General features: G+C 40.1%; 1 protein-coding gene across 1 annotated transcript in view; it reads right to left on the bottom strand.

Moving 5' to 3' along the window:
• Positions 1 to 16,122, bottom strand: part of LOC147229209 (CUB and sushi domain-containing protein 3-like) — a 229,753-nt gene that overhangs the window by 35,542 nt on the left and 178,089 nt on the right. The window contains exons 55-58 of the mRNA XM_086156075.1: positions 14,508 to 14,693; positions 13,081 to 13,254; positions 5,680 to 5,862; positions 2,899 to 3,075 (exon numbers count right to left, since the gene is read on the bottom strand). Coding sequence (XP_086012201.1) covers positions 2,899 to 3,075; positions 5,680 to 5,862; positions 13,081 to 13,254; positions 14,508 to 14,693 — 720 coding nt within the window. The remainder of the gene's footprint in view (positions 1 to 2,898; positions 3,076 to 5,679; positions 5,863 to 13,080; positions 13,255 to 14,507; positions 14,694 to 16,122) is intronic.

The following is a 16,122-nucleotide window of genomic DNA, read 5'->3' on the forward strand; positions in this document are numbered from 1 at the left end:
GACTCGCCGGCGGTGCGACATCACTCGATCCACCTTTTTGCCCCAGAATAAAATAAGGGTCCCCGATGATGGACGGGCCGTGTCGCTATTCTTTCTCCGAAGCCACGCTGAGGTTCAAACTAATTATTCGCCGTCCATAGCGATGTGTAGCTTTGCATTTTTCCCACCTTATTCAGTCGGTCGCTGTCCGTGAGTACGTCAGTCAGCCTGTCCGTGAGACATTTTGTACTGCGTTAGCACATCAAACCTTTGTTTTGAGTGCAGTTTTTCGCTTTCATCTTCTTTTTCAAAGATTCAGGTTTGTTATTGAGACCCCAAAGAAGGATGCTTTGAACAAGAACGCTCTCTTACCCATGGATATTGATTCAGCTGACTGCAAACGCCTGCTTCGTGGTGCGATTTCAACACAATATGGGCTCAAGTTTATTGTAACGAAAGATGATTTGGCTGGAATTTATTCTTATCTTGATATTTTTCTCGTATCGTTGAGAAATCCATCGTCAACATCATTAATAGCCGTTCTGGTTGGACAAGTATGGTTATGACACGGCTATTTGGTTATGGTATCTTTAATTACCCGTAAACAATAAGATATTAAATGTATAACTCAGTGATAAATAACCAAAAAGTCAAACCAATTTATCAAAAATGTATATAATTATCAAATAAGTTGGTAGAATGTAACTGTTGTGACGTACTGGTTGAAAGTGCGTTATTTTGAGAGTTTGCGTTGGATTATTTTAAGTCCTTCGATCTGAAGCGTTTGTCCTCACACTGACACGTTTTGCCTGACGAATTGTTTTTAATAATAATCACAATTTTATTGCACCATATTTGATGGAAAGATCTTTGTTTTCTTTTGTTCATAACTACACCTTTTTCCATATCATATACATTTCAACTGTCGTCATTTGAATCTTACAGTTGCTTGGATTTTCTTATTTAATTTTTATGGACGGGCAAACTAGGTTTCATGTCAATTGAACAAATAGAAAATTGCAATTGAAATATTTCAATTTTTTTGCATTTTATTTCGACTTTGAACATATAAATGTACCGACATTATTTTGTATGGAATCATCCATACAAAATTGAACAAAAGGCCAAAAAAAAAGGAGTTTCTGAAGTATTTTTCCAAAAACCAAGCTAGACGGCTGGTGAATGACAGCTTAAAAATCCAACGTTAACCATTGAACAACCTAAGTATAGTGACTGGTAGATTGATGGTCAGCTCGCTCTAAATGGAAAATTGCTGTCAAAACAAAGCTGCTGATCAAGGAGGTGTTATTTGTCAGGTATCAAAATATTGCCATTCTGTTAGTAAAATCATTTTTGATTCTATGCTATCTTAAAATGGGTATCCTGTTATTACGGCGGAATTTTAGAAATATATCTCACATCTTTCACCAAAATGTACCAGTCGTGAGTACCCTGGTATCATGTCAATATACACTTTAAAAATAAAAAGACTGACATCACTAAGACGGGATTATTATAGTACTGCCTCATGATTTTATTATTGTTATTATGACTACGTTACTGCTCTGGACTGGGCTGCACTGTTATTACTTTTGGTTTTAATTTAATTCACGCAATGTTTTATGAATGAAAACACATATAATGTCAGATAATTGCCATTTTTGCAGTCGAGCTGCAGGTCAAACGAGCAGGACTGCACCGATACTGTATTTCATTACGTAAAGAATCACATGCCTCAACTGTCATTTTTGTCAATGTGGTGAATTACAAACCCCTGTAGGCTAGATACCTTAACAAATAAATATTACATCATAAAGTTTTTTTTTTTTTTCGGAGTGTGGAGGAGCAGGTTCAGGAGTTTCACAGCCCGGGGAAATAGAAACTCAGTAGCGCAGCAGGCTGAAAAGACACGAGCTTGTGAATGTTGTGTTTGAGTGTCCTGCAGGTTACACACAAACATCACCTACATAAAATCTGTGCTTCCCAGCAGGTGAACACGTGTCATTTTCTGGGACGGTTAAATTACCTCCTGCAGAGGTTTTTTTTTGTCTTTGTGTGTGTGTGTGTGTGTGTGTGTGTGTGTGTGGACTCAAATGCAGTTTTTTTTTTTTTTTATCTCTCCACTCAGATAACATGTCTTTCTGCACACTTGATCATAAATAACGAATGCTATTTCAAATCTCTCGGCTTAAACGTCAGTTTTCTCTCTTTCTCCCCAAGTGGAGATCTCCTAAGAAACACAGTTCGTTCCGAAATTGAAAATAAGATCCTTGCATTTATCTTTTCTTGTGATTCAATAACAAACCAAATGTAGAAGAAGGAAAGGAGATGAATTTTTTTTTTTTTTTTAAGAAAGCACAATGTGTATTTTCATTTGATAGGGCAAATTGAAATACTGAAAATAGTTCATAATTACTGCGAGGGCTCATTTGCCCGAGCTCTAGACAATTACAAACTGCTTGAAAGGTTTGATGCTTCACAGAGAAGAAGCTGAAAGAGATTTATGTGCGGTTTGAAATCTTATAGGCCGTATGAGTGCCACTACTTTCCACAATTCAGAGAACCTCCCCTAAAACACACACACATATATATATATATATATATACACATATACTCACACATGGCTTCTTGAAGTGTTTGTCCGATCTTCTTGCGCTCTCACATGCTATACGGATGTTAATCATTTTATTCCTTATTCCGTAACTACCGATGAACAACTTAAAATCGACGTCCGAGATCATTTCGATCGATCAAGAAACAACAAAAAGCTAACCGGATGTTTACAACTATGACTTAACACATTACACAGGGAAAGGACCGTTCCCTCGCTTTTTGTCTCCTTCTAAATCATCAACAGAGACGAACAAAGATCAAGATCGTCGACATTTCGGTACATATATCCTTTGTATTATTACTTACGCGTGCAGTTTGGAGCTGTGCCCGCCCAAGTGCCGTTGGCCAGGCACTGACGCGTGGGTGAGCCGGAGAGGAAGTAGCCTTCCATGCAGGAATAGACTATGGAGTGCGAGAAGGTTGTTCCATCCATACGGGAAATACGGCCATGAGCAGGTGTGCCTGGGTTCCCGCATTGAACCGCTGCGATCGGCCATGCAAGAGACGAGGTGAAGGGCAGAGGTGTAAAATAAATGGGTTTTCTATTTTCCATATCAGTGATTCATGATCAGAGGGTTGGGAGTCGCCAGCGTGGCTCCGAGATGACGACCGAAGGTCTCCAGCTGATTGGAGTCTGGTGGAAATATATATTCCTTCCCGTATCAAATGGAAAATATTGTCGAGCTATTGATTCTATCATGTTTCCTTTCTTTACCCGATCGGGTTTGTATGAAAAGGATAAATAGAAACATGACCTTATATTGCTATTCATGTGCGCTTCCTTTTGAGGGACGCAAGGAAAGAATATATGATTATCATTTTACTCAAGTTTGCTATCAGGACTGATATTTAAGGTATTTGAATGACACGCCTAGCTCGGCCTTGCCGGCATTTAAACCAAAGTAGTAATTTACTAGGTAGAAAAAAAGGTTTTCTTTATTGATGTATGTTTTTTTTTCTCTCTCTCTCTACATTGAGTCTGAAAAAAAAAAAAAAAAAACCAAGAAAATTCTGTCTTATTCACCTAATTGGCTGGGAAATCTCAAATTTTAAGGTATTCCAATGATTTTTACATAAAGTTCACGAATATATACAGTTCAATCTTATCCTTTTGGCTTTTCCCTTCAGGGGTCGCCACAGCGAAACAACCTTTTCCATCTAAACCTGTCCTCCACCTTCATATCCCCTCTCACTAATCTCGCAAATCTTCTCTTTGTATTTATACCGCTGCAAAAAAGAAAGGGAACACTTAAAAAACACAATGTATCTCCAAGTCAATCACACTTGTGTGAACTAAAATGTCCACTTAGGAAGCAACACGGATTCATTTTGACTCCATGAGGTGATTTCTGTTGATCATTTTTGTGTTATTTTGTCGTCGCTATGTAAGAAAACAAAGTATTTGATAAGCCAATTTCATTCGTTCAGGTCTAGGATGTGTTATTTTAGTGTTCCCTTTATTTTTCGGAGCCGTGTTTACATTTCAATCAAAACGTATGAAACCGGCTCACGTCACAACTCCCCATCATGATCTCACTAAGGTACGCAAATTTATTGTGCATATAAACACGAGCCAAGAGATGGAGAACGGCTGTAACTTCTGGTAATTAAAGATCGACACGAGATGCGCAAAACGGTTGCTGGAATTGCGAGATGATGGTCTGAATGCCAACAGTGACCCTTTTCCGGGTTCTGCAAATGGCTGTCGAGTAATGGATGGGTGGTCTTTGCACAAGTAGCATCCAAACCCAGGGAAAGACGTCAATCCTTTTTTTTTTTTTTCTTTTACAAATCAGGAATTCAGTTCAGGAGTTGAGTGATAAGAAGGTAACAAAGGGAAAGGAGAAGTCCAAACAATGAAGGGGATTGCGAGAAAGAGCGAGGAAGGACGTCGGGGATGGAGTGACGGGCCGATGGGAATAAAATCGAAGTTGAAACGGGACAAAAATGCCGACATCGGCCCGAAAAGAGCGATGGGACGACTGGAAGAAACGGGGAAACGAGAGAGAGCGAATGAAAATCAGGAATACAGAGAGCAGTTCAGAAGGCCTGATGCGGCCGCCTCGTACATTAAATATGAAAATGACTCTTTGCCAAGTTGGCTGACAGAATGTAGAGGAGAGCAGAAGCTTTCAAACATTTGCCTCAATATCCGGTTGACCCCTAAGGGTAATTTATGCGAGATGTAGGGATGTGTACTGCGAGCTAATATCTTCAAAATCCAAATGTTTCATTTATCATAATCCAAAAGAAACTTGGCTTTAGGTGTCTGGAATTAATGAATCTTTGGGTTGCCTTCTGGAAGCAAGTCACAGCACCATGTGCTGGCAGAAAATACAAGAATGTGCCTGATACATCTGGTTGGATACTGCGTTTGTAATCTTTTTTTTCAATATTACGTGCGTAGGCGTAGAAGACTGTGACGCATATAGAGAATACATATTTAGGCTTACATATTGCACATGAATTGTACATAGTGATAACTGGGACCAAGTACTGTTTGCAATTTTTCAATTTGACAGTTTAATATTTTGTGTCACAGCTACCTTTGGGTTTGTATAAAACGATTTGTTTTGAAATACAGCTCGCGCAGTTTTATGTAACTGCGAGAGGCTTAATGTGAGAGCCGGCCTGAATTGAGGAAAAGTGAGTTTTTCTTTTTGTTTTATTTTAACTCTGTTGTCCACACGTGTCACGCCTGTTGGTCTCAGACCATTTGCATCCTGCTTATTTTTATTTATTTTTGTCATTTTATTTTGTCTATTATCGCTCTGTTTATGTTCCTGTCCTTGTTGCCGTCGATTTGGTCGTCTATTTTCACCCTTTTTTTTTTTTTAATTTCCCTATTCGGTTGTCCATTCTTATCCTTGACGTCGTTGTTCTTGTTCTCTCTGCTGTCTATCTATTTGTGGATGTCTTTTGCTGTCTTTGTAATGTCTCTTTATTTATATTTATATTCATATTTACTGATCCCATAACCGTTACGCTGTTGTGACAAAAGAATTTCCCCTATGGGGATCTATAAAATACATCCTATCTTATCTTAATTACTGACGTTCTGATCTTTCCCAAGAGAGTTTCCCTTACGTTTGCAGAACGGCTGTCTTCCCGACCACGTCCCGTTGGGGAAACAGATCCTTTCCGCCGAGCCGTACAGCGTATGTCCCACCGCACAGGTGAAGCGCACCTTGCTGCGCACTTTGAAATTTCCTGCCTCTCTGCTAGCGTGAGCAGGCGTCCCGGGATCCCCACAGGTACCAGCAGAATCACCTGCAACGGAAGATAAACAACGGAGACGATCGGCTTTTTTGGTGTCTTGCACGTGTGCGAGTGCGTTTGTCGGTAATAATGATATCACGGAGAGGCAACGCAAAGCGAAACATCATCTTAAAAGCCCTCCAGAAGACTGTTAAAGAAACATGCGATGTACCGATGAGCGACCGTTGCTATGCCAACAACCGACGACATACTGTATGTACTTTGTATCGCTTCGGTGCCTGTTTTTTCCCCGTTAAAAAAAAAAGCTTGGATTAAGAAGCAAGGAGTCGCTTGAAAATGTCGCGAAAAGTGTGTCATTACGGATGAAATGCACTGTCATTGTTGTGTAAGAGATCTACTTTAAAAGGATTTCAGGGAAACGTGCAGCAACATTAGACTGTGTATAGCTTTAATGGCGTTCTGTAATATGCAGACATTCATCGGAGGTTCGAGGGAGCGTTCACGGGAAATTTTTTATCCATTTTTATCAATTTATATCATGTCACTTTCATCTAATTCCCTAGCAGAGTCTGCCTCAAAAAGAGTGCACAAACCGCAGTCTTTATTTTCACACTCAAATCATGCTGTTCAGGCTTAACAACACGTCAATACAGCAACCATCCACTTTTCAAAAATAACTGGAAGTATCTCCCTGCAAGCCGTCACATCAAGATGGGCTAAAAATATAGGCAATCTGGAACACGCAGCTGTCGGTTGGTGTCACACGTGCGCACGCACACGCTCGTGTCATTACCTCACCTGCTGAAATAAGAGAGGAATATCTTTTGAGATGACCGCCCGTTATCGTCTCCTTGACGGCATCTATTTCTCGATCCAAAGTCATTCGGTTCATTCGAATGAGAAGGAAGTTTTCATTACATTCGATTCTGTTTGAGATCGAATCCGTTTTTCCACCAATTACGGTCAGGTGGGGATGCGGTGATCACGGAATAAGCCGAGGGTTTTACGAGACGCGGGATTATTCCAGTCTACCGAGCGACCTTTCTCTCCGACGCTGCACTCGGAGTCTTGCAAGTGCAATTTAAACCACTTTGGTTGAAGTGTGGAAGCTGGAGCGCGCAACAAAAAACAATCTAGATACTGTTTTTAGCATCGACTTCATTCAGTGCTGCTATTGTGAAAAAGTCGCTTGGTGTGGAGCCACATGGAATCATGGAGGTCACCATCACAACCAAATATTTCATGCTGTGAGCCAAATCCTGACGTATGTTTCTGGTTTCGTCTTCCCAGCTAAAAAAAACAAACATCTGTTCCACCGCTCTTAACTCTGCTCTCTCGGAGAAATGACAGCATATCGAAACATCGACGCTCTTTGGCACCACTGCTACTTCGCTCTGAGAAAACCATCATGCTGCTTTTGTCCCTGTACCATAATGGTACTATCTACTGACCTTTGCACTAAACTGTATGCACGCGAAGAATAAAACCTCCGCCGCCATCCTTTCACGCCGTCAAACATCGGTCTGTACATGCGTGCACGTTTTATTTCATACCTCATAGTTTCATATTCACTGTTTAATGTAACAGTGCCCTTCACTGCTAATTTGCACTTGATTGCTATCATTATATTGTTAATTTCATGACAGCGTGGGCTTGTGAGAAACGTCTTCTCGCTTCCTCCGCGTGTCCAGCTCACGCGGAGAAATTGACATTCAAGCTGAATTTGAACTTTGAAATTAAATCGGTGAAAGAACAATATTTTCTAACCCGCTAAATGGCGATATAAAAGATAAGGGCGCGATAATGAAGAAGATGGGAATATAGATAAAAAAATGACAGGAAAGCAACGTACGCCTGCTGTCGGTTATCTCTGTTGTGCATGTCGTACTTCTATATAAGGCACAGTACAGATTTTCTTTTTTTGAGCAGGCGTATATTGACAATGAGATCATGTTTCTCGATCTGCGCATACACGCCGTGCAGCATCGTCTGCGTATTGACTGCCGCGCTCCGTCTAAAGAAACAGCAAACAGCTGCACTAATAGCGTCTGTGTTGACAAAGCTTTACTGCTCAAATATTAAGCTTATATTTTTTGCACACTTCACAATACACTCTTTCTCTTGCACACTCTCTCACACACACACACACACACTAAGAACTGAATTTTTCAGGTCAAGAGCTGTCGGCTGGCAACGATAAGATTGGATGTCGAAGGTCACATTTGAGATTTGAGCATACATCTATACTATTGGGTTCTCTGCGTGTGTGTGTGTGTGTGTGTGTGTGTGTAGCAGGCTGCACACCCTGTTTAAGTCTATTTACACGTCTCTCTGGCTGTGTGTGCTCTTGAATTGCAAGTGTATGTTGAGTGTTTTTTTTCCCCTTGTGAGTCGGGTGGACGTGCACATATATATACATGGCAGCTGTCCTTCATTAGTCTCTTCCGCTTAGGTAAGGTACCCTGGCTTGGCATGAACCGTGACAGCTATAATCTCACTAATTGGGATCGTGGCGGATTTGGTTTGAATCTGAATTAATGTGTGTTCACCACTCTTCTTTTATTCAGAAATAATAAGGCCTTCAAGTCAGCTATGCAACAGATGAGCACTAAAGGGGAATGGCTTGGCAAGCATTTTTAAGCCCCCTCATACTAATTAACAAGGGAGGACCGATAAGAGGAAGGATAGATGGATGTGCAGAGAGATGGATGAAAACTGTTGATAATATGGGGCTGGACTTCTGAGGAATTCATAAATGGAATCATTTTGATGCCATTGGTGATATATACACTCCGAGAGCTCTAGCGCGCTACAGTATATTAATAATTTCCTGCTCAAAGATAAATCAATCTTGAGAGCAACATTTCAGCAAATAATATTTTGAAATCACTGGAAAGCATCAGAGGCATGTGACAGAGAATTTTAAAAGCAAGAAATATTCGTTCATTTCGGTAACAGTTACATCGCTATCTTTATAGTTTTATGTCATTATTCCTATGGAAACTGTGTGCTTTACTGTGCACCGATTGCCTTTGCCGTATCGCAAATGAAGTTGTTGAAGTCGATGTAAACAACAAACTGATGTGTTGTACTTTTCATTTCCTCCGTGATTATTAATACACTCAGCCTCTTGGTAGTGATGAAGAAGAATTTCCGTTATAACCGTTTCTGATATTTTTTTTTCCCATCGGTTTCACTCGAGTTCAGATACCTGCATTTAGACACGACAATATTCTACTGTTTGCCTTTTCTCTCTGTACCTCATTAAATAATTTTGGTTCATTAACTCCAAAGTCCAATTCTTCGCCGTCAATTATTCCACAAGGGCTACTTTCAAATTCCCCAGCTCTTTTTTGACAATTCAAACATTTCACGAGCGCTTCATGTTGACTTTACGCATCTCATTTGACTTCATTGGTTACGGGAACATGTTAAACGCAGCCGATCAAGTTGTCTATTAAAAGTTCTGATCATATTGGTCTTTTAGAAAAAAAAAAAGAAAAAAAAAAGGAAAAGTCAGACGCAGTAGTTGATCATGAAATGCAAGTACCCGTGGTTGAAATTGGGAAATGAAAGATTTTGCATATTAAAAAATACAGCTATAGAAATGTACATTTTTAACAGATTAGAGAGTAGGGTGTTGATTAAATCATTTCATAAATGAGGCTCCTAATTGTCTTCAGAGCTAAGTGATACAGGGGGAAAATAATAAGAAATGTAATATCGACTGTTTTAAAAGATTATAATTATAATCATAACTAATGGCTATAATTTCACAGAAATGAATAAAATCAGTTTTTAATAGCTCAGACGTTTACGCAGTCACATAACCTGCACAACATGAATTTCAACAGCTTCCCTCTACTCTGCCCGAAAAAGGGAGATAGATCTTAGCTTTTCGCTGCTTCCTCGGTGCCTTTATGATTTTACACTGTCTGAGTAAATACAAATATTGAGGGTGAATATAAAGCTTACGATGCTATTTAAAGCAGCAAGAAAAAAAAAAAACACCGTCAAACAAGTCTGTTTGCCAGCATTACTTCTGGGTCAGTGAGTTGAACAAAACAAGTGAATATTCACTAAAGAGGCCGGTCAGGAAAGGCCAGGAATGCCTGAATGTGATGAAAGGGAAGAGGACAGAGATGATTATCGGGTAAGATTTTTGTTTACTTATCAGGGTTTCACATTAAGACAAAAAAAAAAGGAGAGTGTGCAACTCAATATACTGTATATATATATATATATATGTATATATCAAAGGGAAATTCTGGTAAAACTGCATTGCCAGTCCATTAGGGTTGTTTCAGGTATGACGTCGTTTCAAAGACGGTTATATAAGACAAGACTTTGACTCAAAGTCGTAGCAACACAACCACTGAGCTGAAGTACAGTGATTTGTACTGTTTATTATCTGTTCACATCTAACCAATAAAACCCCTTTGTAGAATACAAAAATAAATGGATAGAAATGCTTCATATCCTTGTACCTCACAGTATATATCTCTTGTAAACATTTTGCAACAAAACTTTTGATGCCGTTCTTTGGGAGAGGTTTTATGTTATTTGTTTAAGGATAAATGGTCTCAACTCATCATGCGTTGATAATTCATTGTTTTAAAATGCTTGAATTCACACACACAAATACATGCCATGCAAAGCAAAAGAACAAAAATAAATGGATCGAAATGCTTCATATTCTTGTAACTCCCAAAATATATCTCTCATAAACGTTTCGCAACAAAACTTTTGATGCCATTCTTTGGGAGAGATTTTATATTATTTTTTCAAGGTTGAATGATCTCAATTCATGGTTTTAAAACTGTTCATGCCATGCAATGCAAAAAACACGCCATCGGGAGGAACTTGAGGTTCAGTCTCTTGCATGAGGACACTTCGCCAGTCGAACCGACAACTTCCTGATCAGGTGGATGTCAGCTTTGACGTCCTAATTTCCACTCATGTATTTTAGGATAGTCTATCCGTTCATCCTCTCATCCATGTCTCCGTCCGCTACGACAGATATGATCATTTTGTCATATGACAAACCTGAATGTTACCGGAGGGTCCGACCAACGATAGCAGAAAAGCAACACACTTGTATCACATGAATGGAATAAACGTTTTGCCATTCATGTTCCGATCGACCTCGTATGGGCCGGACAGGGACGCCCGAAGGGCCACATGTGGCCCCCGATCATAGGACACCCAAGTCTGACTTAATGGCACAATGAACGGCAGAAGAAAATGTAATCCCGAGAACTCTCTGGAAAGGAGAGGAATGAAGGTTAGTCGCAGCAAGACAGAATATATGTGTGTGAAATCCTCCGACACCTCAGCATAATGGTTGCCCTCAAAGGGCAACGTGTAACGGTGACAGTATAAATGTAACTAAATGTAACCAAGTGTAATGTCAAATAAATGTAACTCCTCCCTAATGTTAAATAACATTGTCCAAAATGTTACATATGCATTTGCATTGACGTAAACAATATTTTTTACATCGAAGCTAGCTTTCACTGCTGCGGTGTTTTCAGATGCAGCTTTCATGAACGCATTTTTGCTGCCATCGTAGTTTGGCTTGTAATTCTTGGACAATTTGTTGTTTTTCTTGAAGGCTAACTTTAGCATACGTAGCTCCGTGTTTGGCGTCAAGATGCCGACGTAGATTGTACTCTTTGACAACCGACGCTGCCTCATAACACAAAAGACATACTGCAAACATGTACCGTAATTTCCGGACTATTGAGCGCACCTCAATATAAGCCGCACCGGCTAGCCGATCGCTATCTCAGGCTTCCTCCTGCGCACTAAAACCGTCAAAGTCGTCTTCTTTGGTGTCGGAGTTGGACGGACACAGAATATCTCAGTCATTTCATCGATCCGATGTGACGAGGATAAATGTTTTAGCGGCGTGAAGCTCATTAGCCCCCTTACCCTAAAAAAGCCCATATATTAGCCGCAGCGTTGTTTACGTGAAAAAAGTCGCGGCTTATCGTCCGGAAATTACGGTATTCGCCTTCCCAACATAAGACGTTCTCACGGGCCACATAAAATGACGTGGTGGGCCACATTTGGCCTTGGGTTTGACAAACGTGGTCTAGAGAAAGACTAAAGAGAAGATTTATGGACGTAGTGAGAGAGGATATGAAGTTCGTTGGTGTGAGAGAGGAGGATACAGAGAATAGGGTTAGATGGAGAAGGTTGATTCGCTGTGGCGACACCTAAAGGGAAAGAATGAGAATAACCACGTGCAAAATACTGCGCTCAGTTAACCCTAATAGAAAAGCTTTGACGGTCATGTCAAGCTGGGTTTATGTCCACTATTTGGCAATAATACTTTCTGAGAAATCACCAGCCAAATGTCGACACATCAGATGATGCACATTCACACCTGTTGTGAAGTGTGAAATGTTGACATCAATAGGGAACATTAATGGTCCTCTCTTTTTTTGGCATGTAGTGATGATTAAAAAAAAAAAAAAAAAAAAAAAAAAAAGAATCAAATGAACTAGAAACCCCCCCAGGCAAAAACCAAAACAACAAGTTGGATGATCAATTGTGTATTTCTCCTGAAGTCCCCGTTACCAGTGTGCTCTATTCTTCATGTTTTTATTTATATTGTAGAAATACTTCCCACGTGCTATCAGATTATTTTCCATGAAGTTCATTTTAATGCATTTTTATCCCCAAATCTAGTGAATCTCTATTATTTACAAACACCGAAGTGAAAAGTTCTCTTTGGAAGCGCTTACTATTACACGGAAAATAACCATTAAGAAAACTGTTGACAATGTATTCTGTGGCGTGTAGGACATTGTTTCCGGGAAGAGATAAATGTGCTGAATTTTTTAAAAGTCATTTCTTATAATGCTGTGACAGCAGCCCAAATAGAATTCAATCAAACCGCGTGGCGTGTGGGTGACTGCAGTAATATCCTACATAAATAGTTTACAGCCCGGACAAACAAAACCAACAATATCTGGGTGGTTGTGCACCCCCGGAATTATGATTCAAGTTTTTCCCCACCAAAATTACAAAATATAAACAAGAAAACTCTTTCTCTTTGACATAATATCGCGTGCGAGGTTAAATAAAATGCATTAAATGCAACTGAACGACTTGATGCTGATGTCAGTGAAGGCAACGGCGGGACAAAGGGGAAAGATTTACAATGTGTGTGACCGTTATATTTCGCACACAAGCTTGCGTATACACAGATGATAAGCGACAGCTACCTGCGTGTGTGTGTGTGTGTGTGTGTGTGTCTACCTGAGCAGTGGGGCAACGGGCCACTCCAGTGTCCGTTGAGCTGACAAGTGAGTGATGAGTCTCCTATGAGCTGCCGATCTCCAGAACAGAAATACTGCACGGTGGAGCCAAAGGTGAATTTCTCTCCGGTCATCACTCCATGAGGAGGAGAACCTGGGAGGCCACAGTCAATCTCTGCATGCAAAGAGAAAGAAAGATGTCAGATTTTGATGGATGCAAAAAAAAAAACGTGTTGGAAGATGAGTGGTAATTTGCTCCAAGTCGCGTGATAAAATCCCTGTTTACATGAAATACCGCTTTATGTGGTGTGAACACGTATGGACAGGTAATGTTCTATTAATGACTGCTAATGCTCACTGATGCTGTGGAAAAAAAAAACAAAAACAACATTTCAAGCGGCATCCCTATGTGTCTATTTAATCGCTAATGGAGTTTTGACAATATTTCAGCACATTTCAACAAAATGCTAAGGCTTGCCTCAGATCATTTGACTGGAAATGTGCAGTCATTACAGTGAGTGGAAACTACCATTAGCCAGGTGTTTCTGCCAGGAAAAAAAAAAATGCAGCGTGAAATCAACCACTGCAGTTCATGGACGGCTGCAGTTTTAATGTGAAAACTTTGTGTCGAGCCTGAACTTTGTCCTATGACAGTTTTACCGTCTCTCAACGTGGCTCAGGAGCTGCATAAACACCGGCCACTCGAGCGCTGAGCGTCGCTCCATTAAAACTCTTCAAACACATGAGGTTGCCGACAATCGTGAACACAGCACTTTGGTGCCCAAAGGTCTTAAATGATCAGGATTTAGGATCCCAAAAGCGCGGTTTTCAATCATGCTGCCATTTCTATATGTGCTTTGCATTGGACAAAATAGCATGAAGTGAAATGAAGGGATCCAACAGGGAAGGGGAGAATATTTAACAAAAATAAAAAGATGTTCATTGTGAATGTTTATGTCTCCCGGTTCATGAAATCACTATGACGACGTGAGGAGTCCTGCAAGTATTGCCTTGTATTGCTTTACCTTGAGATGACATTTCAAGGTTCATTTTTCCCATTTTCTGGCTCGGATGACAAGTAGCCAAGTCTCTGGTGAATCGCTTTCTACGGCCAATTGACGTGTCGTCCCATCTGATCTTCCGGCACGGACATACATTTTCCATATTATTCTAATGACCGTAGGTTCTTGAAACCGAGGCCTTCGTGCTCAGCAAGATTAATTACAGATGTACGCAGCTCAGTTTGACATTTTTAAACATCATACATCACAAATACTGATTGATATCGTTAATACCGCCGAGCCAACGGGGTTCACCGAAATGTTGAAGTCGGCCAATGGCAGACAGAGGCGCACAGCCTGCTCCGTTATGAGAATCGATATCATTGCCAATTTTTGGGTAATGAAACATAGAAAGTAGCCACTATACCGATGCATTCTGGCAGAGGTTTGTCCCAGTGTCCAGCTGGTTGACAGGTTAGCACTGATGAGCCGAAGAGGTAATACCCCGGGTTACAGTCGTAGAACACCACGCTGCCAAATGTAAAGTTGCCGTGCTCGATTTTGCTCTCTCGGATCGAGTTCGCGGGGATGCCGGGGTCCGTGCAGTTCACCACTGCAAGGAAAAGACATTGAAAACGTATTCGCTTGTGCAATCATGTATATTCCAGTAATGAACAACAAACAGTAAAAGACTAACTACATCTAGTTAAAGTGTATTGTAAGGTATAGAGAACATAAACATGATAAACATGCAGAAGGTTAATTGGAAATCCGACCCCCAGCTCAACCCTGACTACATGGGCTGACGAGACGATAGATAAATCGATGAATCATTTTTTTATTTCTCTCGCCTCTCTTTGTTTACACGCTAATGCGATGAAAAGTGATGGATCATTACTGTTAATTATCGTCACTATTAGTAATACTATCTTTATCATTAGTAGTTCAATGTCCAAGTAAACTCGCCATAGGCTTTTACCCCTGATATAACACATCTGGTACTTTTTACTGCTGACATTTTTAAAAGATTCATTCAATTTAGATTTTATTTATCCCATAGGTGCTTTTTAACAGAGTCTTTTTAGCATTTTTGCATGGTTCTAGGTCTTCCCAACATGGATAGGATGTAAATAAATTGAGATTAAAGCGATCATCTGCCGCGTCATCGGACACATGCCAACGCCAATCTGCAGTGTGAGCAGTGTTCAAAAATGTATATATTTTGTGCTCCATATAAAATGATAGGCTTTATCTCTTTCCTCCTCAGGTTGAACCGTTGTACATATTTTGACAGCCTTCCATTATTAGCTTTTCCTGAGTTAGATCTTCTGTAGACAAGTGGACTTACATGTATCTATGTGCATTAAGTCATTTGATAACACCATTTAAGTCATTTGCACCAAACACGGAATTGTTTTATGGCAGGTTTGCTTTATTAACTCGACGTGACATTTTTGCAGAGAATCATACTAAATGTACTGGAGGTTGTAGTATTTGTTTTCTTTGACTCACAGCTATTTAGCATAAATGCTTCCTCTCATTATTTTCACTTGAGTGATAATAATAGATGTGTTGATGTGACCTGATCTGTTTTTTTTTTTTTGTTAGTTTTAGTTTTTCTCTGTTTATTAATCATAAAACAGGACATGTGTCCAGCCTATTTTAGGCACCGTCAATCATCGCAGGCGGTGCACTCTCCTGCTATAAAAACCCCAAACAACGGGGAAAAATAGTACTAAAACAAAAAGGACCTCCACTGTCACAGCTTCACAAGCATATCTTTTCAGAGCAGCTACTCCCGAAACCGCAGCGCTGACAAGGTTTTCAACTAAAAGACAATAAGGGTGAAATTAAGTTCAGAGGAACATCAAATTAAATCAATAATGCAAATGTGAGGCAGAGCCGGTTTACTCTGAAATATTGTAGAAAGAATGGAAAACGACAAAGGGAATCATGATGACGGTTTAATATGATTTTACTCTTTTGATCTTTTACCAGGTCTGTCTCTGCAGCGGTACTCACACAACTGAAACTGTGCCTCC

This window comes from Fistularia commersonii, chromosome 11 (assembly GCF_037954325.1).
Source record: "Fistularia commersonii isolate RoL2024-O1a breed Wild chromosome 11, RoL_Fcom_v1.0, whole genome shotgun sequence".
In the NCBI taxonomy this organism is placed as follows: Eukaryota; Metazoa; Chordata; class Actinopteri; order Syngnathiformes; family Fistulariidae; genus Fistularia; species Fistularia commersonii.